The sequence below is a fragment of the Chiloscyllium plagiosum genome, chromosome 19 (assembly GCF_004010195.1).
Source record: "Chiloscyllium plagiosum isolate BGI_BamShark_2017 chromosome 19, ASM401019v2, whole genome shotgun sequence".
Classification (NCBI taxonomy): domain Eukaryota; kingdom Metazoa; phylum Chordata; class Chondrichthyes; order Orectolobiformes; family Hemiscylliidae; genus Chiloscyllium; species Chiloscyllium plagiosum.
The window spans coordinates 37571642-37597859 of record NC_057728.1 but is presented as its reverse complement, the minus strand read 5'-3'; the positions used below and the strand labels follow the sequence as shown (position 1 = coordinate 37597859).

General features: G+C 37.7%; 1 protein-coding gene across 1 annotated transcript in view; it reads left to right on the top strand.

The window, feature by feature from the left end:
• Nucleotides 1-26218, top strand: part of si:ch211-272n13.3 (ankyrin repeat domain-containing protein 26) — a 154829-nt gene that overhangs the window by 103689 nt on the left and 24922 nt on the right. Inside the window, exons 23-34 of the mRNA XM_043708882.1 lie at nucleotides 1613-1640; nucleotides 4418-4559; nucleotides 4982-5195; nucleotides 6640-6823; nucleotides 8460-8594; nucleotides 9477-10445; nucleotides 14826-14978; nucleotides 15556-15731; nucleotides 16827-16920; nucleotides 21697-21774; nucleotides 22169-22303; nucleotides 24145-24257. Coding sequence (XP_043564817.1) covers nucleotides 1613-1640; nucleotides 4418-4559; nucleotides 4982-5195; nucleotides 6640-6823; nucleotides 8460-8594; nucleotides 9477-10445; nucleotides 14826-14978; nucleotides 15556-15731; nucleotides 16827-16920; nucleotides 21697-21774; nucleotides 22169-22303; nucleotides 24145-24257 — 2421 coding nt within the window. The remainder of the gene's footprint in view (nucleotides 1-1612; nucleotides 1641-4417; nucleotides 4560-4981; nucleotides 5196-6639; nucleotides 6824-8459; nucleotides 8595-9476; nucleotides 10446-14825; nucleotides 14979-15555; nucleotides 15732-16826; nucleotides 16921-21696; nucleotides 21775-22168; nucleotides 22304-24144; nucleotides 24258-26218) is intronic.

Genomic DNA, 26218 nt, shown 5'->3' with positions numbered 1-26218 from the left:
AAACACTATATAGTACAAACAGGAAGACAGCTAACAATCCGCATCCATGAACATCAACTAGCCATGAAACGACACGACCAGCTATCCTTAGGAGCCACACACGCAGACAACACGGAACACAAATTTGACTGGGGCAACACTACTATCATAGGGCAAGCCAGACAGAGAACAGCCAGGGAATTCCTAGAGGCATGGCATTCATCCACAAACTCCATCAACAAACACATCGACCTGGACCCAATATACCAACCACTACAGCGGACAGCTGAAACTGACAACCGGAAGCGGCAGGGACAGACCACTATAAACACCGGAGGAAACATCAAAGAAGCGCTTCGCAGGAGGCTCCCAAGCACTGATGATGTCGCCTAGCCAGGGGACGAAACGTTTGCAACAAAAATTTCCAGCTCGGCGAACAGAACCACAACAACGAGCACCCGAGCTACAAATCTTCGCACAAACTTTGAACTCAGGAAGTCTGACAGGTTTACTTTGTGTTTTAAATTAGTGACCTAAACAGACTCTAAATCAAAAAAAGGTTGCGCTTGATTAGAAGCTACTGTTGAACTTTTATTTTTAAATGGAAAGAATTACTATAAAATTTGATATTTTATTTTTGTGTTTTTCTTGAAGTGTCAAACTTTTTAATCCCACTTGCTGATTCTTTAACTCCTTAAGGCACCATATATTTCAGGTGGCATGTTCCTGTACTTGCTGATTTTTCTACTTAATCAGGGTTCATCACCCCTGTTATATGCTTCAACACTGAAAGGGATGGTAATGACATTGAGATAATATCATTAGTAATCCAAAAACCTAAGCTAATGTTCTGGCCATGTTCTCAATCTTACCATGGAATGTGTGAAATTTAAATTCAGTTTTAAAAAAAACTAAATGAATTGTAACCATGTCAATTGTCAGTTTAAAAAGAAAATCTGGTTCACTAATGCCTTTTAAAGACAAAAATCTGCTATCCTTACCTGGACTGGCCAGTGTGGGACCTCAGACACCCCAGCAAGCTGGTTAACTCCTAACTGCTCTCTGGACAATAACGTCTAACTGAAGCCCTGTGTGATAAAATATCCCCAACATTCACTTTTTCTATCAACCTTGCAATAAACTCCAGAATTTCATTGGCATTCCTAATTACTCTAACTGCCTACTAATTTTTTATTTTTCATGTACTGAGCACTCAGATCCCTCTATACCTCAGAGTATTGCAGTTATACTTTATTGCTGCTGAGGTTTTGCAAAATGTATTTGCAGAAACAGCATTTTTAATTTTGCTTGAATTTCTGTTTTGTTTGTTGTTTGTAGAGAGAGAGAGAGATCTCTTACAGTTGGCATAATTCCTTTTATTTCAGTTGTGAGAATTTACTTGGAAAGTGAAGACTTTGAGTTGTTTAGCCTAGATTTTTTGGTTAAGCCTCTGGAATGAAACTCAGGTGAGAATGCTATCACTGAACCATAGCAAGTTGAAAAAAATCTTATTAACATACAAAGACAAATTATGAACAAAATAAATTGTATTATCTTTTGACATAACAGGTTACATTTAAACTTTGGTTCACAATTTGAATGTTCACACTCCCTTTTTAAATATCTTTTTCAGACCTTGCAAGTCATCTGCAAGTAAAAAGGTAATTATAAATCTTGTGAGCCAAAGTATGACATTGATTTGTATTAATAGAAGCTCAGCACAAAATATAAACCTGGTTTGCACTGCATACAGTGAACTGAGAGTCAATTGCATTTGGATTTCTAAGCCTTAAGAGCTTATAGCCAGAAATTTGTATCAGGCTTGAAATTCTTAGGTATTCAAAGTTTTGCTTTCAATTTCTAGCTGCCAGTGAGTCAGATTGCTTATATAATTCCATGCTGGTACTTCATTTATAATGTCATGGTGACATGAAACACTAAATCTGCAATGCAAGTGCACTCGAGACAAATGATCATTTGACGGTTGGGAGGAGAGGTAATTTCATTGAATTGGTAATCCAGAGCACCAGACTCATGCTCTGGATTTGAATCACACTGCGGCAACGAAAGGCACATGTTCTTGAATTGTGTTAGGTGGAATCTCCTCTAGCAGTACGTGTCCAGGCCAACAAAGAAGTATGCATTGTTGATCCTGGTCCTTGGATATGACGTGGATCAAATGAATCAAGTATCAGTTAGAGAATGGTTAGGAGACACGGATCATTGTATCCACCCCTTGGGAGGGTAGTAGAGGCTAGAAACCTCACAACCTTTAAAAGGTACATGAACACTTGAAATGTCATAATAAGGCTATGGGCTAAGTGCTGGAAAGTGAGATTAGTGTGGATAGGTCAGTGCAGACTCAATGGGCTGAAGTAGCTCTTCTCTACAATATGACTGTAAGTTCATGCTGGAGAATGACATACAACAACCCAGAGCAAAAAAAGCCAGTTAGTGGACTTCAATTGGTCTCTAACAGAACTGAGAAGGATTGATTGTAATAAGGGGGTTAGCTTGAAGATCAGTCACTGAATTGTGGGCCACCTTTAAGGAGTAGATGGTTTGGATCCAATCAAGGAAAATGAAGCATAAACAAATCCAGAGCTGTCTTGATGGCAAAGGAGGTAAAAATTAAACTTTGGAAAGGAAATGTGCTTTATAACAGTATAAGGCAGAAAACACAATTGAAAATCAACAGGAATACCAAAGGTTTGTGGGGTAAAAAGCAAAGACAAAGTATGAGAAAAGGCCAGCAGCTAACATAATGAGGAATCCCAAAGTCGGCTTAGGCATATAAACAGTAATAGAGTTATTAAAAGAGAACTAGGGCTGATCAAAGATCAAAAAGGGGATTTATAGATGGTGGCAAGAGTATGGTTGAGATATTAAATGAATATTTTTCATCTATCTTTACAAAAAGTGGTTGTTGCCCAGGCAGTAGTGACAGTGGAAGAAACTCTGTCACTGGAAGGGTTCAAAATTAACAAGGGAAGATGGATGGATTGTTGGCACTTAAAGTTAACAAGGCATTGCAGCCAGATGAAATGCATCCAAGGATTTTCAAGAAAGTCGGGGTAGAAAATGTGGAGACACTAGCTATAATATTTCAGTGTTCCCTGGACTCTGAGGCAGCGCTAGGAGACTGAAGAATTGCCAACATTTAAGGTCTTGTTCAAAAAAAGTTGCAAGGATAATCCCAGCAATTAAAGACCAATTTATTAACTCTGGTAGTAGGGAATCTTTTTGAAACAGTTGTTTGAGATAGAATCACATGCAAAATTGTGGGTTGATTAGGAAGAGCCAGCATTGATTTATAAAGAGGAAATAGTGTTTAGCTAACTTGCAATACTTTTGAAGAGGTAATGGAAAATGTTGATGAGGATAACGTTTTGACATAGTATACATGGATTTCCAGAAGGCATTTGATATAATGCTTCAATAGATTTGTGAGGCAAGTTGTAGGCCATGGTATAAGAGGGACTAAACACTCAGGCTAAATTGTCTGAGTGATAGAAAGTAGAAAGTGATGGTCAATGGATATTTTTTGGGCTGGAGGAAGGTTTGTATAGAAATTCTCCAGGAGTTGGTGTTGGGACCCTTGCCTTTCCTCAAAATGTTAATGATTTGGATCATTATGTGCCGGTGACAATTTCCAAGTTTGCTGATGACACTAAACTTGGAAGAATTGTAAACCTTGAGGAAAATAGTGTGGAACTGCAAAAGGACATTGCCAAGTTGGTGTAGTGGGTCAGTAGGTGGCAGATAAGAGTAAAGTGATACTCTTTGGTCAGAGGAACATTGTAAAACAATATAAAATAGGAGTTCTGATCCTAAAGGAGGTGCAGGCACAAAGGGTTGTGTATGTGCACAGGTATTGAAGTTGTCAGGGCAAGTGGAGAGAGCAGTAAGTAAAGAAGGCATTTTCTCAGCTTTATTAAGCAGGATGTAGAGTGCAAGAGCAAGGAGGGGATGGCAATGACTTCTGCCCATAACTCCCCCTCTGCAGACTTTTCAGAAAGTGACTGCAATATACAACATACATACAGATATTCCATTATTCATACATGTGGTCATATAAATGACCACAATTTGGAAATTTCAAGCTTATCAGTAAAACCCAAGTCTAATGTTTCAGGTCGATGCACGTCATTCAGAAATGAATGATAGTAAAGATAAACTTTTTGTTAACATGATGATTAGACATTTAAAAGTAACGAGACAGGTTTCTGTACTTGTCTCATTACCTCCTTTGCCTAGTTTTTTTGTCCCTGGTTCCACTTTGCCATTCCACAGTAAGGCCATCAACTTGAAAGAGTAACTTTTTTTCTTCACACCTGCTATTTCACCTATTCAGTGTTTCCACTCACACATTTTTATTGTACAGTAATTTACTCTATTGATACGTTCACAATTCCGTTTTTCTATTTGCCTGTTTTAGTTCACTAGACCAGTAAATATTTCTGATGATCTGGATGATCTTACACAGTCCTCTGATACTGGTACAGATGGGTCAGAATCCCCTAGTTCTGCATATAAGAATACCCCACTGTTAATTGCACAGCTGGATACAGAGGCAATAGGTAAGGAGGGTAAATCCAGAATTCTCTTTCTTCTTCTTACTGCATTGTATGCAAAGTTTTCCAATGTTATTGTTCAACTTTGTTCCTCTTCTATTATTATAAAGAGGATTTACGATAAGCAAGTAAGAACAATTTTGCCAACTTCAATTTTGACCTAGATTATGGAATTTTTACTATAACTAACACCAGGCAAGCAAGATACATATGAATAATGCAAGGAATTATTAAACAAAAAAATCTGTTTATATGATGGAATTCAGTCTGTTCTTGAGTTTAAATTCTGTGACCTATCTGAGAAACCAATAAATGCAGTGTATCGTACCCAGTATCAATTAGGCAATTCTAACTTTTTAATAAATTGTACATTGTCAAGTGAATTAATGAAATAATTTATTTTTATAATATTTTTTTTCCAATGACAGACTCCATAAGTTTACTGAAAATCCAAAATCTGGTTCATGAATATGAGCGAGCAGTTGAACGGGAAAAGAAACGTTATGCCTTACTTTCAGAAAAAGTAAAATATCTGGAAAATGAACGGAAAGAGCTCCATCAAGCACTGGACAAAACTAAAGAAATGAAATCCAAACTGGAGTGTCAGAAAATGGAGAGAGATACTGACTTTAATAGTGTCAAGTAATGTTCTTGCATATATTATTTGTCAATATAGTTTTCTATATCTGGATCAATGCTAAATTTTGATACATGTCAAAAATCAATGTTCCAGCAAAGGTCTTGATGGCTGACTATAAAGCTGGTAAGAGTCCCATGTTATTTCCCTTGGGAAAGCCCTACTATATGTAGTGCAAATACTCATTTCAGAGGCCAGTGGCAAGCCTTCCTGGAATTAATGATTCCAGGGACAGAAATCCCACACTCCCTAAGAGTATCAACCAAGATTACCGAGTGACCCGAGCAAAAGGTGAGTGGACGGAAGGAGGATCAAAGCAAAGAAACAAAGATGGAAGGCAGTGGATGTGGCTTTCATTGTATAGTCTGCACATTCCTGTTGCTGTTTCCTTCAATGTGGCACTGAGTGCCTAACACAAGCTCTCAAGCAAACACTGACAAGGTTTTTCTTTTCAGGCTCTGATGATTCCACCAACAATAGTGGGAATGGGCATAAGTGAGCATTAATTGCCAACCTAAGAGTCTCACTTGGATGCAGACCATCCACAAGCATCTTGCCCTGGACTTTATCAGATCAGAGACAAAAAGCTAGCTAGATTCCCACCTACTGTCTTCCTACTAATTAAATGTACTCTCCCCCTCCAATTTGTGTGCTACTGTCACGAGTCAATAAATGCATTTGAAATCTTTCACATTTGTAAATTTGCATTCACCTCTTTCCTTAACCAGTTCATGATAGATTTGACATTATTTTAAAAACCTTGCTATTGAAAAAATATTTGCTACTTGAGGTGGTTACTTTTTTGTCTTTTTGAAAGAAACTGATATTTATGGTAGATGAGTGTCACTGTAAATTTTTCATCAGAGATTAATCATTAACTTGGTCAATATTGTTTCAGTCTCGGTAAACACAGCGTAATGTATATGCTGGGTATTTAAGAATCCCATCTCCCTCCCCAGAAAAGTGCCTCCTGTTTCCCATCCATTAATTTTAAACAGTAGAAAATGCCGTGATTTTCTGGTCTATTTTCCTCCTGTGCAAAATAATGACAGTGAAGTATTCTTCAAGATACCTCCGAATTTCTGAAAACAGTTGTATTTATATAGGGCCTTTTCATGACTTGAAGATGTCCCCAAAGCTTATAGGGAAGAAACACGCCTGTTATCTTGGTTCATAAATAAGACACTAATGTTCTCCAGCATTTGTAGGATGTTGTTCTGCAGAATAACCTTTCTTCAGGCTTTTTGGTCACCCCTGCAGAGAAGTGGTAGTAAAATCAAAATGGCACGTGGAACAGTATGTTTAAGAAAAAAAATTAATTTTAAAAACTCTTGATAGTATTCATGGTTATAATGTGTGCAAAATAAAATCTGATTAATTTATGAAGTGTCTAGATATTATTTACAATATAGTTCTTATATCTATGATCTTTAATGTTTTTGAATGAAGATTTAGTCTGAAACAAGAGGAGGAAAAACGGAAGATTGCAGAAATATTATATGAAAAGAGCCGTGAGCAACTCCAAAAAAAGGAATTGCAGTACTGTGAGGAGCTGAAAGCAAAACAAGAATTGGAACTAATAATAAGAAACATGGAACTGGAAAGGAAATCATTGATCAGCAACATAGAACAGGTCGTTCGACTTATTTCAAAGTAATGATGTGATCTAATAAAAAGACACTATACTTTGTTTTGGAAAATATAGGTGCAGAGAATTATGGAATATGTGAGAACTAAATTATTTCCTTTACATTGGTACTTAAAAAAAAAACTTTAAATGAGTTCTCCGACATTTATTAATACATTTTTTGAAAAATGTGCTTTACCTAACGTTTTACACAAAAAATAAACTAAAAGCTGCCAATGCTGGAAATCTGAAGCAAAAACAGAAATTGCTACATAAGCTCAGCAGACCTGGCAGCATCAATGCAGAGAAAGTAGAGTTAATGTTTCAAGTCCAGTTCTGAAAAACAGTCGCTTTGCTTTCTCTCCAGCTGCATTCCCTAAACCTCTTGCAGTCTGTACAAAAGGAAGGAAATCTAAAAGGCAATTTAAGGCATATTAAGAAACCTTTTTGAAGTGTCATATATTTCTACATCAAAGATACCTTGTAAATAAAACAAATTCTTTGGTTTCAAGCATGAGCTGCTTTTTAGTGCTACTTAGGTAATGTCAAGAAGTTCAAAGATTGCACTGTAATGGGATCCTACAACATTTGACTTTGAAATTTAAGTTTTAGTTATGCAGAATTTGAAATAATTGCTCATTGTCGTGACAGGTAAAAGTATTCAACAAATTATGATCCCAGTAGAGACTATTACAAAGAAATTTTGAAATCCCATTCATTACTGAAAGAATGAAGCCAAATACTCCATAAATTAAATTATTTTGCTATACAAGTCTCAAACAAAGTGAATGCTATTAACTAAATATGGTTTACTCCTACCCATTTTTTAAAAAAGTATTCGACTATATATAGCTCTTAAACGTTCCTTCACTTTTATGGACCAAACCAAAGTGCCACAGCTCTTAGGATATCACTTAGATTCTCCCCATTATTATCCACCAAGATGAGTCATCTTCGTGCCTTTCTTTCCAGCTAAGCAGTCCTTTACTGTGCCTTAAGCACTTCACAAGTTGTGGAAGCTTCAACTCAAATGTGTGCTGCACTGCATTTTTGGATAGTGACTTCACTTCAGAAATAATCATAATTTCTAATAGACAGTTCACTTCTGTTTTACAGCTTCTGACAGTATCTCTCTGTCCCTCCCTCTGTCTCTGTGTGTGTGTCATTGTCTCGCTCGTTCTTGTGCTCTCTCTAGCTCTCTCTATACTAATCATCTCCCTTATTTAGAAACCTGCTTTGCTCTTGGAACTATGAATAATCCACATTCTTTATTATAGTAACTCTACACCTGTTATCCTTACAAAAGATTGGTCATCCATTGTTTGTTTTCTGCCTTTTTCTGAAATGAAATGAACATTTTTTTATTATAATGGTGCTAATTTAGGATTGAGGCAATAATAAGCTGTTTCCATTCATTTTTCATTTGACATTTTAATCTCTCAACAGTTATAATGTCTTTTTAAAGCAATAAGTTATATTTGTGAAATATGTATATAGAATCAGGTAATTGCAACAAAAGTAAAATTTGTTCAGTGTTTACTCAAAGACCATGTGCCAAAAAATACAGAATCCTATTGAATTTACTAATTCTGAAATAATTTTTGTAACAACAGATTAATTAAACTTTGTTTAATATGCTTAGCTTCATGAAGATCATAATGAATTACAACAGCAATTCAACCGGGAACAATCTATTCACAGAGAAATCGTCAACAGCCATCTGCACAGAAATCATGCAATAGAAGAGGAGGACAAGAAGGCGTTAAAAAATGCAGAGGTATGTAAACAATGATGACAGACTATCTTAAAATTGTGCAAATACAAGTGGTGGGAAAAATAAATCCTACTTCTAGAGCATCTGACTGCTATAAATACTGTACTATCAACTAAGAAATTCAAATTTCTTAGGAATTTCAATTTTAACTTAATGCAGATGCTGGAAACAAAGTGCTGGAGAAACTCAGCAAGTCTGGTGGCATTTGTGGAGAGAGAGACAGAGTTATTGCTTCGAGTCTGTTTCTCTCTCCTTAAGAAAAGTACTGGGGGTCCCTGATTTATGAATGTCCAACTTACTAAAACTTGTGCCAAGCAAGCACGATCTCAGGCATGGATGTAATTTTAAAGACCCAACGTATGAATGTTTCCTGTACTAATGGGTGGCTCCTTTTATATTGACCCGCCTTGTTCATCAGCAAATTCTGTAACTGATTCCATTTGCAACCTGTAGACCACCTGTATTAAAATTCTTCATTTCAGCCAATATCCTCAATTACAATTTTTTGATATTTCTATGTAGACTTCTTAGTCCTCTTATATTTTTAAGGTAGTGTAATGAAGATTATACGTGCTATCACATGTACAGGTCCTGTTTTAAAAAAAGAACTAGCCATGTTTATATATTGTTGCACTGTATCATCAAAGAGGAAAGCATTATGGATTATTTCTATGCACTTTTAGAGATTGGCTACAAAGTAGTACTGATCGGGACCTTGAACCAATCAATGGACTGAAGAAAAATTAAAACAATTAAAAAAATTAAAAGGTGGATGATTTTCTACCTGGTTAAATTAAAAGTTTAATTCCTGCTGTAATGTTGATATTAGCTTTTGTGTTTTGCCATTGAATCCTTTGTTCAAATGTCACATTCTATGTCTTGAAGGTTGCTACTCACCTTTGTGATGTTAATGACAACGAAAAAGATGTGATGCTACAAAATCATTCACTACAAAATGAAATTGCAGTACTTAAACTAGAATTGGTTCGTGTTCGTGAACGGAATCAGGAAGAACAGGGAAAGTACATGGAGCAGATTGAGGCTTTGAAAGAAAAGCTAGATGACACAAAAAAAGATTTGAAGTTTAACGAAGAAGCTTTAACTCACACCGCTTTGCAGTATAATAGTCAACTGAATTCATTGAAGACTGAAATCTCAATGTTAACTTCCAAGCTGGAACATGAGAAGCAAAATAAAGAAAAACTAGAGACTGAGACGGAAGCTATCCGTTCACAGTTAAGTATAGCACTTAAGGAACTAGAACGGAGTCAGGCAGCTAAATGTGAATCTGAACAAGTTCTTCAAAGGGAGCATGATGAATGGCACCATTCAGACGAAAAACGAAACTATGAAATTTCCAGTCTCCGTGAGAGTAATAACAGCTTGTCGCAAAAATTAAGTAAAGAGGAAGCAAAAGCCAATAAGTTAGATAGTGAACTTCATCGTGCAACACTTTCTCTTGCTGAAAAAAATCTTATGTTGGAGAGTGTTCAGAGGAGCTTGAATCAATCTCAGGCTCGCATAAATGACCTAGAACACACCAATCAATTGCAAAAAGAACAGATAAGCAAATTTACAGTTCGTCAGGAGTCTATGCAAGAGAGATTGGCACAAGCCCAAAGTGAAATCATGCTGTTGCGGCAGCAGCTCGAAGATGCACAAAACAAAGGTATTATGAAGGAAAAAGCAGTCACTGATGTTCAGGACCGCTTCAATGACATATTTTCTAAACTTCGAAGAGATGGTGAACGGCAGATATGTTTGGTGGAAGAGAGGAATAAGGAACTAGTGAGCAAGACTATTGAACAAAGAGAACAAATCTGCAAGTTTGAAAATGAGAAGATAGAGCGAGAGGTACTGTGGTAATTAAGATTTCAATAACTAATCAGACTTTGTTTCTGCCACTTTTGAATTTTAAATTAAATTTTATGACTTTGCTAGCTTACTGCTAATAATGAAAGTAAAACTTCCCACAATAGAATGTGATAAAATAAATAAGGGACAATATATTTTTGGTCTGCTGTTGGACTCTACTGTTGTGTTCCATTGTAATTATTTTACATAGCCTAAGTTTAATAATGGTGTACGTGGTGGTGACTTTCAAATTGAAGATACAAAGAAAGAAATTTAATTTATACAATGCTTCGTATTTCCCTAAAATGCCTCACAGAACTTTAATGCAAATAATCATTGCATGCAGCTGTAAGACTATAAGATATAGGATCACAAGTAGGCCATTCAGTCCCTCAAGTCTGCTTTCCCATTCATTAGAATAATGGCTGATCCAACATTCCTCATATCTACCTTCTGTCTTATCCTTGTAACTTTTAATTCCCCGACTGATCAAGATCTATGTATCTCTTATAGGACTCTACCCATACACATCTGTGGCAAGAAGTTCAAAGACAATCAACTTTAAGAGAAAAATCCCTCCTCATCTCAGTCTCAGAATAAAGGAGTGCCAATTTAAGTCTACGCCCTAAACACTCACATGAGAGGAAACGCCCCCTCAATATTTATTCTGTCACACCTCTTAAGAATTCTATGTTTCAAGAGATCACCTCTCATTCTTCTGAGCTGCAATGAGTGTAGTCCCAAGTTTAGCTCTTGCTCATTCGACAATTCCTCTATATCAGATAACATCCAGTTGGGAAAAAATAAATTGCAGATGCTGTAAATCTGAAACAAAAGCAGAAATTGCTGGAGAACTTCAGCAGATCTGGCAGCATCTGTTGCGAGAAAGCAGTGTCAACCTTTCGAGTTCAGTGATTCTTCAGAACCACATGTAACTCAGAAAAGATTGCATTTAGGCTGAAGACCGCTTGTTGCTGTTTCCTCGTGAGCAGAAACCCGAACTGACCCCATCCTAGAACATAGAAAAATACAGCGCAGTACAGGCCCTTTGGCCCTCGATGTTCCGCTGATCCAAGCCCACCTAACCTACACTAGCCCACTATCCTCCATATGCCTATCCAATGCCCATTTAAATGCCCACAAAGAGGGAGAGTCCACCACTACTACTGGCAGGGCATTCCATGAACTCACGACTCGCTGAGTAAAGAATCTACCCCTAACATCTGTCCTATACCTACCACCCCTTAATTTAAAGCTATCCCCCCTCGTAATAGCTGACTCCATACGTGGAAAAAAGTTCTCATGGTCATCCCTATCTAAACCCCTAATCATCTTGTACACCCCTAAACCTTCTTTTCTCCAATGAAAACAGCCCCAAGTGCCTCAGCCTTTCCTCATACGATCTTCCTACCATACCAGGCAACATCCTGGTAACCACCTCTGCACCTGTTCCAGTGCCTCCACATCCTTCCTATAGTATGGCGACCAAAAATGCACACAATACTCCAGATGCGGCCGCACCAGAGTCTTATACAACTGCAACATGACCTCAGGGCTCCGGAACTCAATTCCTCTACCAATAAAAGCCAGTATGCCATATGCCTTCTTCACCGCACTATTTACCTGGGTGGCAACTTTCAGAGATCTGTGCACATGGACACCAAGATCCCTCTGCTCATCCACACTACCAAGTATCCGACCATTAGCCCAGTACCCCGTCTTTTTGTTACTCTTACTAAAGTGAATCACCTCACATTTACCTACATTGAACTTCATTTGCCTCCTTTCTGCCCAGCTCTGCAACTTATCTATATCCTGCTGTAACCTGACACATCCTTCCTCTCTGCAGTAGCCTACCATGGGGAACCTTATCAAACGCCTTACTAAAGTCCGCTTTCCCCTCATCAACCTCCTTTGTCACCTTTTCAAAGAATTCAATAAGGTTTGTGAGGCATGACTTGCCCTTCACAAAACCATGCTGACTATCCTTGATCACATTATTCCTATCCAGATGTGCATAAATCCTATCCCTTACAATTCTCTCTAAGACTTTGCCCACAACAGAAGTGCGACTCGCCGGCCTATAGTTACTAGGGTTATCCCTACTCCCCTTCTTGAACAAGGGCACCACATTTGCTATCCTCCAGTCTACTGGCACTATTCCTGTAGACAACGAGGACATAAAAATCAAGGCCAATGGCTCTGCAATCTCCTCCCTTGCTTCCCAGAGAATCCTAGGATAAATGCCATCAGGCCCAGGGGACTTATATATTTTCACCCTTTCCAGAATTTCCAACATCCTCTTCCCTCAATAACTCTCCCACCCAGAAGCCCTCATCAAGCTCCTTACCATCTTGCTCAAAGCATCCACTCTGCAACTGTGGACAATGTTCTGTAGCAGTCTCAAACAATACCTCGTTACTGCTGCTGTCATTCATGATCTCATCATAGTTCATTGTGTTGATTTCTTATTTTTGACCAAAACTTGGGCTTAGGGGTGGCAAGAATTTGCTCCTTTCCAAAGCTCTTAAGCCCCTCTTTTGAACAACTAAACATTTATGAGACTTCCAATTCCCATTTCAACACTTTGACCTCTATCCTGTGAATCAACTGTATTCCAAACTTCTTTCCCTATATAAACTATACTACTCACATTTATGGATAACCCATCAACCTAATCTTTCATGATTCCTCAGTTCTTTGATAACTGACAAAACAATCATTACCAACTGCCCTGCGTTCATTACAAAAATCCTAGTGTGCACTGCATTTGGTTATCGCTCTTAGATATTACAACAAAATCTGGATGCTGACTAAAGCACTAGATGTATTCAATCAGTATTGCTTCCACTGCGTCATCTTCAATTGGAACACTGTTAAACAAATGTTAATATCCTATTGAAGTCAGCTCCACTGCATTCAGGTAAAATTCCTGCAAAATCAACGTCTGTACATCGAATACTGCGTCTGAATGACCAAAAAGCCATTCTCCTACTAAGTCCTGTTTTCTCAGCTGTCAATTAGCACTCTCTCCAGGGGAGGCCAAAGAAATTTCTTAAAGACTCCTGGAAATGCAGCACCACTCCATCAAGCTCTATCTTAATGATGAGTCAGGGTAGTGTCAGAACAGGAAATAAATGGAAACGTGACTCCAGATCTCCTAACCTCATGGTATATCCTGCCTTAAGATATATGCATCAAGAATCCGCCTTAAAAAATCAAGTGAAGACTATGGCAGAAACTTGTGATCTTGAGTAGATGTTCTCTTCAAATTGAGGAACAGCTGATAACAATGATTCCTTACTATTAAAGTCCTCTAACTCTCTTCAGACTCATTGTTAATGTTGGTTAAATCACCTCATTCTAAACTAGACCTCATTCCTTATTATCAAAACTGAAAATTTAAAAACGGAAGATGCTGTAAATTCTGAGCAGATACAGCAACATTCATGGAGAAGGAAACAGAGGCAGTGGCCCAGGTCAATCACTTTACATCAGAAGCATATGTTCACTATTCCAGTCTGCAGGCCCCCTTTGTTGTCTCTAGCTAAATTGTTTTTAGAACTCTTGGTGTTCTATTCACTCCTGAGATAAGCTACTAACTTTATCCTGTAAGTCACAATGAGAGTTTACTTTCATTTCTGAGAATCAGAACTATCCCAACTGCTGTTGATAGCCTCATCCAGGCCTTCTTCATTTCCAGATTCAGTTATTCTGGTGGTCTTCTGGCCACCATCTCTTTTCCCCATGTGCTATATATTTCAACTTGTGCAAAACTCTAATATTTTTAAGTGTTGCTCACACATTATGATCTTATGGACTTCGAGTAACTTCTAATCCCAGAGTTGAATTACAAACCTTATCCTGTTTTATCCCTTCTACCCAACCCATACCTTGTTCACAGTTGGCAGCTCTACCTTCAGCCACATGAACCTCACACTCAAAAGTTCCTTCCTAAGCCCTCCGCTATCCATAAAATCCTACTCATTAATCAAGATTTAGTTATTTTTCCTTATACGTCCTGCTGCAACTCAGTCGAGAATGTAGTGCCTGAAAAGCACAGCTGGTCAGGCAGCATCCGAGGAGCAGGAGTATAGACGTTTCCGGTATAAGCCCTTCATTCCTGACACAGGGCTTATACCCGAAATATCGACTCTCCTGCTTCTCAGATGCTGCCTCACCTGCTGTGTTTTTCCAGCAGAACACTCTTGACGCTGATCTCCGGCATCTGCAGTCCTCACTTTCTCCTCCTGTATCTCAGAGCCCATTCTTGCCTAATTATGCCTCTCAAAGTACCTTGCAACACATTTCTAAGGTAAATATGCTTTCTCAGTAATGTTTGTTTTTGTGTTTTGCTAATCAATGAGAACTTTTTTTTAGACTACATTGAGGCAGCTTCAACAAGAACTCGCTGATGCACTAAAGAAACTTTCAATGTCAGAGGCTTCACTGGAAGTAACTACGCGCTATCGCAATGAAACTGAAGAAGAGAAAATACGTATGCAGAACCAATTGGAGAAGCTTAAAATGGAGGTAAATATGACCATCAAGCCATAAACTAAAATTAAATGTGAAAGATTCCTACAGTAATAGTGTAATCCTACTGCTCATCAGATCATTTTAATAAATGAGCGGCACAGTGGTTCACTGGTGAGCACTGCTACCTCACAGCACCAGGGTCCCAGGTTCGATTCCAGCCTCGGGCAACTGTCTGTGTGGAGTTTGCACATTCTCCCCATGTCTGCTTGGGTTTCCTCCGGGTACTCCGGTTTCGTCCCACAGTCCAAAGATGTGCTAAATTGCCCATTGTGTTAGGTGCATTAGTCACAGGGAAATGGGTCTGGGTGGGTTACTCTTCGGAGGGTCAGTGTAAACTGGTTGGGCCAAAGGGCCTGTTTCCACACTGTAAGGAATCTAATCTAAAACAATTTCAAAATACTCAACTGATGTCAGTCCACAAGATCTATATGAATAAACTGTAAATGAATACACCCACATAACAGACTGTCTGACATGTTGCCCATAACACAACTATAGTTTTTTTTAAAATAACTATTTGTTTTTTATAACTCGGACATTTAAACTAAATAATCACATCTGTACTTTACAGCTGCAGGGGATGCGAGATGGGTGCATGCAATCAGAGAGGAAAATCCATCACCTACAGAATACCCTGGATGATAAAGAACGTGATTTGATTACAGTTTCCCAGAAAATGCAAGATGCTTTGTCAACTTCTTCACGGACAAAGGAAGCTGCAAAGCAACTTGAAGAACATATACAACGGTAATTGGCAATTTTAATGTTGTAAAATTGGAGAAAGAACTTCAATCTATGACTGAATTGTTGAGTTCTAATAAACATTTTGGCCAGATTCCATTATTGGACTGAATTGGTGATCTAAATGCAATTTTCGCTGTAAGTTGCACTGGTTTTCAGATGAGCTTTCTTGCCAAAGCGTCCAGTCAATGTTGTCAGGTATAGAATCATTCATGAATAAGCACAATTGCAAAAAGCTTAAGAATTTAATTTTCAAAAGGTATGTAATTTTGTTTTGAAAAATGTGAATTGATATATTTAAATATAGTAAACTAGCAATTATTAATACAGTTGAATATGGGTATTTTTAATCAGTGTCTAGTTAATCAGCTGTGGCTAACCCTATTTAAAGAACTGAAAATTAAATTTGGAAACAATGCAAAGCCATTTATTAGCTACATAAAAATGTAGTCAGTTTTCTAGTAAGTTAAAAGAAACGTAAATGTTTCAAAAAATTAGATATTTGTGTCCTTGTGCCCAAAATTTGTTAATTTTAAGAGCCTTTCTAGAGCATGCAAGTTGATAATAAATTCAATCTGGGGTTCCAACCAGAAAGGTTGAACAGATTGGGTACTCACTGGAATTTAGAATAATAATAGGAGCTTGTATTTTTCATTAAAATTACTTAAGTATATTTGATTTAGGAGATCTGAAAAGAATATTTCCCTTTTTAGAGAATCTAGAAGTAGGGAGCACAGATGGGTGAGAAGGAATATCTTTTCACAACATTGTTAATCTTTGAAGTTCCCTACCCCAGAGAGCAGTGGAGAGTGTGTCATTCTGTATATTCAACAATAAATTAGGTTTTCGATCTATAAGGGAGCTGAGGTTATTTGATCAGGCAAAACAACCAGTTAAGACAATAATCAGATCAGCCATGATTTTATCTGATAGTGAAGCAGGCCTGAGGTGCCATATGCCCTTTCCTTGCTCCTATTTCTCATGTTCCAAGGTGTTCTATTAAGTGATGGAATTTTTGCGCACTTTCATTGTGAACATTCTTATTTCACAAACTTGCTGAAATAACTAAAATGAGATCAACTTCCTCTTCTATTGTTTCAGGTTAGAGATTGAAAATGCAAAATTGGAATCTGTGGCAAAACAGCAGGCAAACAAATCTGAAGTGATGGAGAAGGAACTTCAGGATACTGTGTCAGTAAGTGTACCTGTCTTTAGGTGGGTCTGTTTTGACAGCTGAAAAGGAGAAATTAAGAAAGAGGAACTGAGTAAGGAAAGGGTTACATGGACCAGGTGAAGATGAAAAATGAGTAAAATACAAGCAAAGTTGATAAATGTTAAATCCAACTTAAAAGTTCCTGGCCCTTCTCCTTACAGGTTACAACATATCAAATGCATGGTTTTCACCTCAACCAACAAACTGGGCAGTGAATTCCAGGCATCCGTCACCTTCTGTGCAAAAATATTTCCCCTCGTAGTGTTCTAATCCTTCTATCCATCACTTTAATTCTGTGGTCCCAGGCAATTGACTGCTTTAGGGATAACTAGTCTTACCTGAACATTCTATTCAAACCTGTGATTATTTTGAATACTTCATTTAAATCACCCCTCAGCCTCTTCTGTTCTAAAGAAAACAGCCCCAAGCCTATCCAATCTTTTCTTATTACTGCAATTTTCAAGCCTTGGGAACATTCTTGTCAATCTCCTCTGTACCCTCTCTGGAGTAATGATGTACTTCCTATAATCTGATCAGAACTGTACACAAAACTTCAGCTGTGGCCTCACTACTATATAACTACTCTTGGAATTGATACTTCAGGTCAGGCAGCATCCAGGGAACAGGAGAATCGACATTCCTGAAGAAGGGCTTATGCCCGAAACGTCGATTCTCCTGTTCCCTGGAAGCTGCCTGACCTGCTGCGCTTTTCCAGCAACACATTTTCAGCTCTGATCTTCAGCATCTGCAGACCTCACTTTCTCCTCAATTGATACTTCACCCAACGAAGGAAAGCATCTCAAATGCCTTCTTCACCAACTTATTTATCTGTCCTAAACTAAAACAAAACTGTGGATGCAGAAATCTGAAACAGAAATAGCTTTTGAGCCTCAGCAGGTTTGGCAGCATCTGAGGATAGAAAGCAGAGTTAATGTTTTGAGTCCAATGACGACTCTTCAGAACTGACAGTAGCTAGGCCTAGTTTGACCAAATCATCAACCTAATTTTGGATGAAAGTCATGAGCGATTATTTAGTGTGGAACAAGGCATAGTACTTGGCTTGTGCGTAGTAAGAGGAGAAAAATGTGTTGCTGGAAAAGCGCAGCAGGTCAGACAGCATCCAAGGAGCAGGAGAATCGACGTTTCGAGCATAAGCCCTTCTTCAGGACTTATGCCCAAAACGTCGATTCTCCTGCTCCTTGGATGCTGTCTGACCTGCTGCGCTTTTCCAGCAACACATTTTTCTCCTCTTACTACGCACAAGCCAAGTACTATGCCTTGTTCCACACTAAATAATCGCTCATGACTTTCATCCAAAATTAGGTTGATGATTTGGTCAAACTAGGCCTAGCTACTGTCAGTTCTGAAGAGTCGTCATTGGACTCAAAACATTAACTCTGCTTTCTATCCTCAGATGCTGCCAAACCTGCTGAGGCTCAAAAGCTATTTCTGTTTCAGATTTCTGCATCCACAGTTTTGTTTTAGTTTAGGACAGATAAATAAGTTGGTGAAGAAGGCATTTGAGATGCTTTCCTTCGTTGGGTGAAGTATCAATTGAGGAGAAAGTGAGGTCTGCAGATGCTGAAGATCAGAGCTGAAAATGTGTTGCTGGAAAAGCGCAGCAGGTCAGGCAGCTTCCAGGGAACAGGAGAATCGACGTTTCGGGCATAAGCCCTTCTTCAGGAATGTCGATTCTCCTGTTCCCTGGATGCTGCCTGACCTGAAGTATCAATTCCAAGAGTAGTTATATAGTAGTGAGGCCACAGCTGAAGTTTTGTGTACAGTTCTGATCAGATTATAGGAAGTACATCATTACTCCAGAGAGGGTACAGAGGAGATTGACAAGAATGTTCCCAAGGCTTGAAAATTGCAGTAATAAGAAAAGATTGGATAGGCTTGGGGCTGTTTTCTTTAGAACAGAAGAGGCTGAGGGGTGATTTAAATGAAGTATTCAAAATAATCACAGGTTTGAATAGAATGTTCAGGTAAGACTAGTTATCCCTAAAGCAGTCAATTGCCTGGGACCACAGAATTAAAGTGATGGATAGAAGGATTAGAACACTACGAGGGGAAATATTTTTGCACAGAAGGTGACGGATGCCTGGAATTCACTGCCCAGTTTGTTGGTTGAGGTGAAAACCATGCATTTGATACCCCCCACCCAAACGCCGCTTTGTCCTCTCTTCTATACTCCCCCACGCTGCTTCGTTCCCTGTTCGATCCCCCTTCGACCTTTCTTCTCCACCTCATGCTTTGTCCTCTCTTCTCCACCCCACATTTCATCCTCCCTTCACCTGACCCCACCTTCACTGCTTCTGGCTTTGTGCAATATCAGGTGAGTTCCCCAATTTAGACACTGCACACAACAAAACCCCACTATAAGACCAAGCTTTAACAGAGGTAATTCATCTGTTTTAACCTCAACCCAGAGAGTTGCTTTCAATTATTGGATAATGATTCAGAGCAACATTCTGTGAACCAATTTACATTTTCTTGAATTGTTGAGCAGCATTTCATTTCATGAATATTCCAGATCTCAGTAAGTATCGCATGAAGTTTTGATGTGATGCTTTTGGACTTTGTGGTTTCCTCCTCATGAACAAATGGTTTATTTTCAGATGTTCATGTAATACGATGGAGCTTTGAAAGCAAGCTGCAAACTTTAATTGTTGAAGTTTCTTGAATAATGTTCTATGTTACCTTAAACTGCATGTATATGAAAAGTAAAATGTAAGAAAGAGAAAATGCAGTGCAGTTACCTGGATTGCTCTACCAAATTAGTGCCACGGACACAAAAAGCCAAAGGATTGTCTCGTATGCTGTAATCATAATTTGTTTTATTTATGCTAAACAAATCGTTTTCATGCAACCACATTTATTTGTGGCAGTTATGTTCATCTTTGAACAAATTGTTCAAGATTGCATGAAGTCATTTAGTCGCCTTGGTTCGATGACTGAATCGTCTGGCACTTGCAAAGCTAAACAGTGTGTTCTTCTGTTAAGCTAGTTAATGCTGATCTTCTGCAGCTCCTCAGTTTGGTAGCAAGTTTCTTCAAACTATATATACACATTCATAAGTTACAACTCATCCATAAACTAGCTATGTCCTGGAGACGTTAGCTAGCTTGGCAACATGTGAATTAATTCCAGCTTCCTGGCAAACTAATTCCTTGTTTATTGTTGGTTCCTAACTTTCAAGTTGCTTTAAACTGATTGAGTTTTTAAGCACAAACATAATTTGCTATGTAGCACACTGGTGCTATAAATTCTGTGTCGTATGATTCTGCTCCACAACCACCTGATGAAGCAGCGCCTCGAAAGCTAGTGCCTCCAGATAAACCTGTTGGACTATAACCTGGTGTTGTGTGATTTTTAACTTCATCACGTGAAGAGTATTTAAGGCCCCCGGGTCTGTACTTGGTGGAGTTTAGAAGAATTGGGGGTGGAGCATCTCATTAAAAATAGAGAATACTGAGTGGCCTGGATAAATGGATATGGAGATTTTTTGACTAGCAGGAGAGACCAGGGCCAGGGCCATGGCGTCGGAGTGAAGGGACAACCCTTTAAAACTGAGATAAGATGGAATTTCTTTGGCCAGAGGGTGGTGAATTTGTGGAACTCACTGCCACAGAGGACTGTGGAGGCCAAGTCATTGAATGTATTTAGGGCAGCTCGATAGGTTCTCGATCCCTAAGGGGATCAAGGCTTACAGGGAGAAGGCTGGAGAATGGAGTTGAGAAACATATCAACTGTGATCAGATGGCAGAGCAGACCCGATGGGATGAATGGTCTAATTTACTGTTAGATGTTATGATGGTATGGGCACAAGCCTTGGCAAAAACTTGTAGAGATGTTGGACTGCTCAACCTCAACGGTTGGTCCAAAGAAATATAAATTTCATTTCTACCACACTTAACACCATATTGATTGTAGGAGTTGCTGGGAAAATGGCATGGTTTGATATCAGTTTGCCTTTGGGTTCCAGTACATTTTTATTTTGTTCAGATGTACTCAGGTAGCCTCTAATCTCCTGACGTATTCACAGAGCAGTGGAGCTATTCACCAATAGCTGGGAGGTGGTGTAATCACCTATCAGTGTGCCTGAACCTTGTTTGAAGCTTTAGTCCGAAATCACAAGAAGATTTGTCAATGGACAGGAAGAGACTTGTTCATATTGTTTCTAACCAGTGGTGTAGACTGAAAATGAGAAGTAAACTAGTATAACAAAAGGCAAACCCAGCCAACACATCTCATCTATTCATTAAACAAATCACTTTAACCTACTGGTTGTCGATCATTGTTCTTTGTGGGCTTCGGTGTATGCACAAATGTAGCCAACAATTTAGCACTAAATTGATAATATCTCTCTGGTTCTGAGGATAGCTGATGGAAATTTTAACATTTGATAGTATTAAACTGAAATTTGTATAGAATTCTTTTAATTTGAATTCACATTGTAGGGAAGGTGCATGTTGAATTATCACAGCATGGAGGAATGCGCAGTATTGTTGCATTGAAGATTCACCAGTTGAGTTTTCAATGTATAACTTTATATCTTTTCTATTTTACTTTCAATGCCTTTCCCAGGGAAATCCCAAGGATTTTTTTTTCCCTTGACTATCAAGTCAAGGACCTGTTAAGCCCCTGTTATTTTGCAGTATTCCTAAATTTAAGTGTGGTAGTTTTCATTCCTTTGCTTGCAAATGGATGATAATCAGACAGGAAATGATGTTATTTATTCCAATTTTATTTCAACAGGTCCGCACTCGTCTAGAAGATTTGATAACAAGTTTACAAGGAGTAAAGGTTAACTTAGAAGATCAACTCGGTCAAGAGGTCTGATATTTCCATTATAGTGTAATCTTGACATGATTATATTTAATCCTGCAACCAAAAAGTACAGCACGTTGTTACCTCCTCTTTAACACTAAAAATGGCTGATTTTATTTATTGGCTGGAATAATTATGGCCTATACTAATATAGTTTCTCTACTATATTGTAATACTTGTAAAAATGTATTTCTCTTGCTTCTAAGGGAATATGCATGAGAATATATTAAAATATTTAGATCTTATTCTTTGAAAGCTTTCACAGTGTTGCTTGCTTTTGTTAACTATTCAAATGTAGATTGTCAGTGTCACCTCTAATATTTAATGGACTGATCATCTGTGTATGGAGAGAGAAAAAATTACATCTCTCATTGGATTTCTGTAATGCATATCTGTTTAGGTACAAAAACAAACAATGTTGTCACAGAGTGTGAAAGATTCTCATCAACTGTGGGAAGAGGAATTGAAAACACGATCTAAGCTTGGACTTCGAATTTCTCAGTTGGATAGAGAAAAAGATGATTTGGCAGGGCAGGTAAAAGCACACTTTGAACCAATAGTTGTTGACATTTTGGTCATCTTACATTATAAAATTACTTTCCTCCTATGAGTTTAAATTTAATGATTTCGGTCATAATGTAGCAAGAAGAGACTACAACAGCTTTCCCCAGCTGTCATTCTTCATAGAAGGGGACTCGCAGTAAGTTGGCATGTATGTTTTTTGGGTGTCATTAACAATATGTTTTATCAAATTTCAGCATTGTAAGATGACTTGATAAATTTTAAATTCAAAGTTTATTTTCATAATTATGTTGAAATTGCAAAATATTATTTAAAGAAATGGCAAAATATTGCTTGGATTTTGCATCAAAAAGAAGTGACGTCATCGCTGCTAACCAATATCCTCCTAAGTTGTGTGGGTTCAGCTGCTCCAAGAGTCTGCGCGATCACCGTTCTCAGCGTTGACTTCTGGTTCTGGAAGTCACTATCACACATGGACCTTAGAGGTCTGTACAGAAGAAAACACCATTAGCAGAGCACGGATGCTGTCTTTTACAAAAGAACAAGTCAGATAGCAGCTTATGCAGCTGCAAATGTACAATCAAAAATAAAAATTAAGAAGTTACTGAGAGTTGCCCTGCTGTACCAGAAAATCTGCTATACTGATTACATGCAATTCTTAATTATTGCTGAACATGTTTTCTGAAAATTAACCTTTATAATTGTGTAATCTCATACCTTCAGAATTCGTTTGTTGTAGTAAACTTTCTTTTCTTTTACTTCTGTCTCTTTTACTTCTCTCCTTTGATCACAAATTTCTTTCCTTTAATTTGCATGGAGCAGGTAAAATAAACTACTCTACCAGATCCTTCCTAATACAAAATCTGAAGACGAGATATTGGAAGATGCCAAATTGAGATTGGCAAACCTGACCCCATTTTAGCTTCTCTAAAACTTGAAGTGGGTGGGTTGTGATTAGCATTCAGGTTTATAAGCCTTTGATTTCTGACCTGACTCAAGCCCAGCCTATTTCTGAGATGAAGAGGGGCATTTTAATGTCTCAGTAATGATTCTGCCATCTCGTTAAGATACAGCTTTGCCTGCCTTGTTTTTGCAAAGGTCCCCACTCGAGGAGACAGCACTCTTAAAATTCTGATCACAATAAATTCCAGACAAAAGGTCTCTCAAAAGTCTGGGCAAGCATAATAAAGTTTATTCATCACTGACTGAAAAATCTGTATGAATGAGGTTTAAATTTCAAAAATTACAAGTGTCCAATTTTGCTATTAACAAAGTAACAGTTAACTAAAAGTTTGTAGCTTATTTCCTATCGTGTCAACACTTTTGAATGGCACAGCAAATGAAAATTTTTCACTAATTGATATTAAGAGCTTCCTTACATTATAGGTATGTATAGTATCGAATAATAGGTATGTATAGTATCGAATAATAGGTATGTATAGTATTGATTATTTTGTTGCAAAATAATCGATTAACTGCTCGTGAGCATTGCTTAACAAAATAGTTTATCCACAGTCTTATGGTGCTTTTGCATAATATGACCAATTACAGAATTAAAAAGTTTCACTAAGTTCCTTTACTGACAGCATTGTGGACCTATCTACATCAAATGGACTGCATTTTGTTTGAAGAAAGAAGTTCACCACCACCTTCTTAAGGATAACTAGGGATGGTTACACAGCCAATGATGCCCACTTTCTGTGGATTAGTTCAAAACAAAAGGGCATTATAGGAAATCTTTATTCATGTACTTGTAGTGATTGATTTCTTCTACTTGTAGCTCAGTTATTAAGGTAAATATATGTGTGCAGATTTATTTTTGTTAAAGATTAAATGCAAATACTTTTTTTAAAGGTTGAAAGTGAAAGGAAAAAAGTAAAGAAGCTTCTAGAATTAAAAAGATCAGTAGAAACTAGACTGGCTCAGGAAATGAAAAGAAACAATGAGCTTCAGAAAGAACTAAACCGGTATGATATTCACTTTTGCAACTTGAATTTAGACTGTGTTTTAGAAGAATATTTTGGCTGTATCATGCATTCCAGCATAAGACTGTTTTTATCATTCTTTATCATTTTGCTACTTATACTTTTCCAGCATAACTCATTGTAATTAATCATTTTACCCATCTGCTGAAGTTCCCTCAATTTTTTTCTCCTGTTGTATGGACCTCTGATTCATATATCTCAAATCTTAAAAAGGAAGGAAGCAGTGTTTTATATGGACCTAGGTAATCACCTAGGGACAAATGAAGTTATTACAGTTGGAAATCCAGTAGCTACAGTAATGATAACATAATTTGGTTTAGAATAATTAAGGAAAAAAGATAGGAAAATTACAAAGATAAAAATGCTGAACTGGGGAATAGCTAATTTTAGTGATCTAAGAAAGGACCTATCACAGATTGGAACTGGTAATGGCAGGATAAAGAGCTCTCAGGCAGCCAAAGGGGAGGGAAAGAGGCCCCATTTGAAATTAGCTTTCTCTTGGAGATGAAAGCCTTACAAAGCTCAAATACCCAGTAGTAAAGAATAAAAATGTTAGAATAAAACAGCACAAGGATACTAATGACAAATATCAGGAGATTTGAATAATAACCAAATCAGAAGAACTCCATAAGGAGGCAGAGAGGTTACGAGGTCAGCATGATGTTGAAATGGAAAGTATTTTGTAAATATGAGGTGCAAGTATTTTGCTAGGGAAAGTTTGGAAATCTAAAAGGAAATCTTCACCGTGAGGCAGAGGATATGGCCAAAGTATCAAATGGAATCATCTGCTTTCACAAAGAAAGCAAACTATACTAAGGATGGATGAAAAGAGGAAAAGGAAATTATGGGACAAGACAATAGTAATAGATAGAAAAGAGATACTAAAAAGATTAACATTACTGGAGGTTGGTAAGGTTGCTGATGTAGATGGAATTCAGGCTATGTTATTAAAAGAAAAAGAAATAGAAATAGCAGTGACATTTATCATAATATTTCAATTCTTAGTCAGTTCAGGAGAAATCCCAGGGGCATGATGTTATTTTCACACTTTTCAAAAGGAATAAAGCAGGTAACTACAGGTCAGTTAACCTAACATCAATCGTGAGGAAGTTATTGAAAATGATAATCATAGACCAAATAAGCTTTTAGTTTGGAATGCCAGGGCTTAAATTCAGACAGCTGCATGGATTTGTAAAATGTGCATTTTGTTTGACTGTGAATTCTTTGTGTCAGAAAATGTTGATGAAAGATAGTACAGTAGATGTTGTGTACATGAACTTTCAAAAGCCTTTTGACTCAGTGTACAAAGGTTTCCTGTGGATGAAAGCCTGCTCAGTTAAAAGAAAAGTGGAGCTGGATATATAATTGCTCAGTGTTAGGAAGTGTTATGGTGGTGGAACTTTTCTACATGAAATGGTTCACAGTGTTGTTCATCAAGAGTCTTTTGAATTTTTATAAATTATGAGAGACTTGGCTAAGAAAGCAGCATTACAGGCCCAGATTGTTGTGTGGCAATGATGGCAAAACTGTCAGTGATTTTCATCGTTACTCTACTGAAATCAAAGGCAATTTTGGGAATCTGCGCATTCAGAAATTGCTGTCAACAATCCAGTGCCCCACCAAAGGGTGCACTGTTGAGGAACTCCTATGATTGATTTAAATTCAATTCTACTTTTTTTGCTGTATCTCCGTGTAAAAGCCCTTGAAACATTTGCATCTTGCTGAATGAAGCATTACTGGTTTTTAACAGACTAAACTTATAATTACTTTTAAACCCTCACTGACCCAGAAGTTAATTTTCTATTTGTTCAATGTAAAATGTCTCCATTAAGATATATCTGAATTTTAGAATACATTTTCAAACGTTTGAGGGTATTTCAGATTGTGTGTTAATTCAGCTATTTATTTCAGTCTTGAAATTTTAAAAATTAGCGAAATAAGCA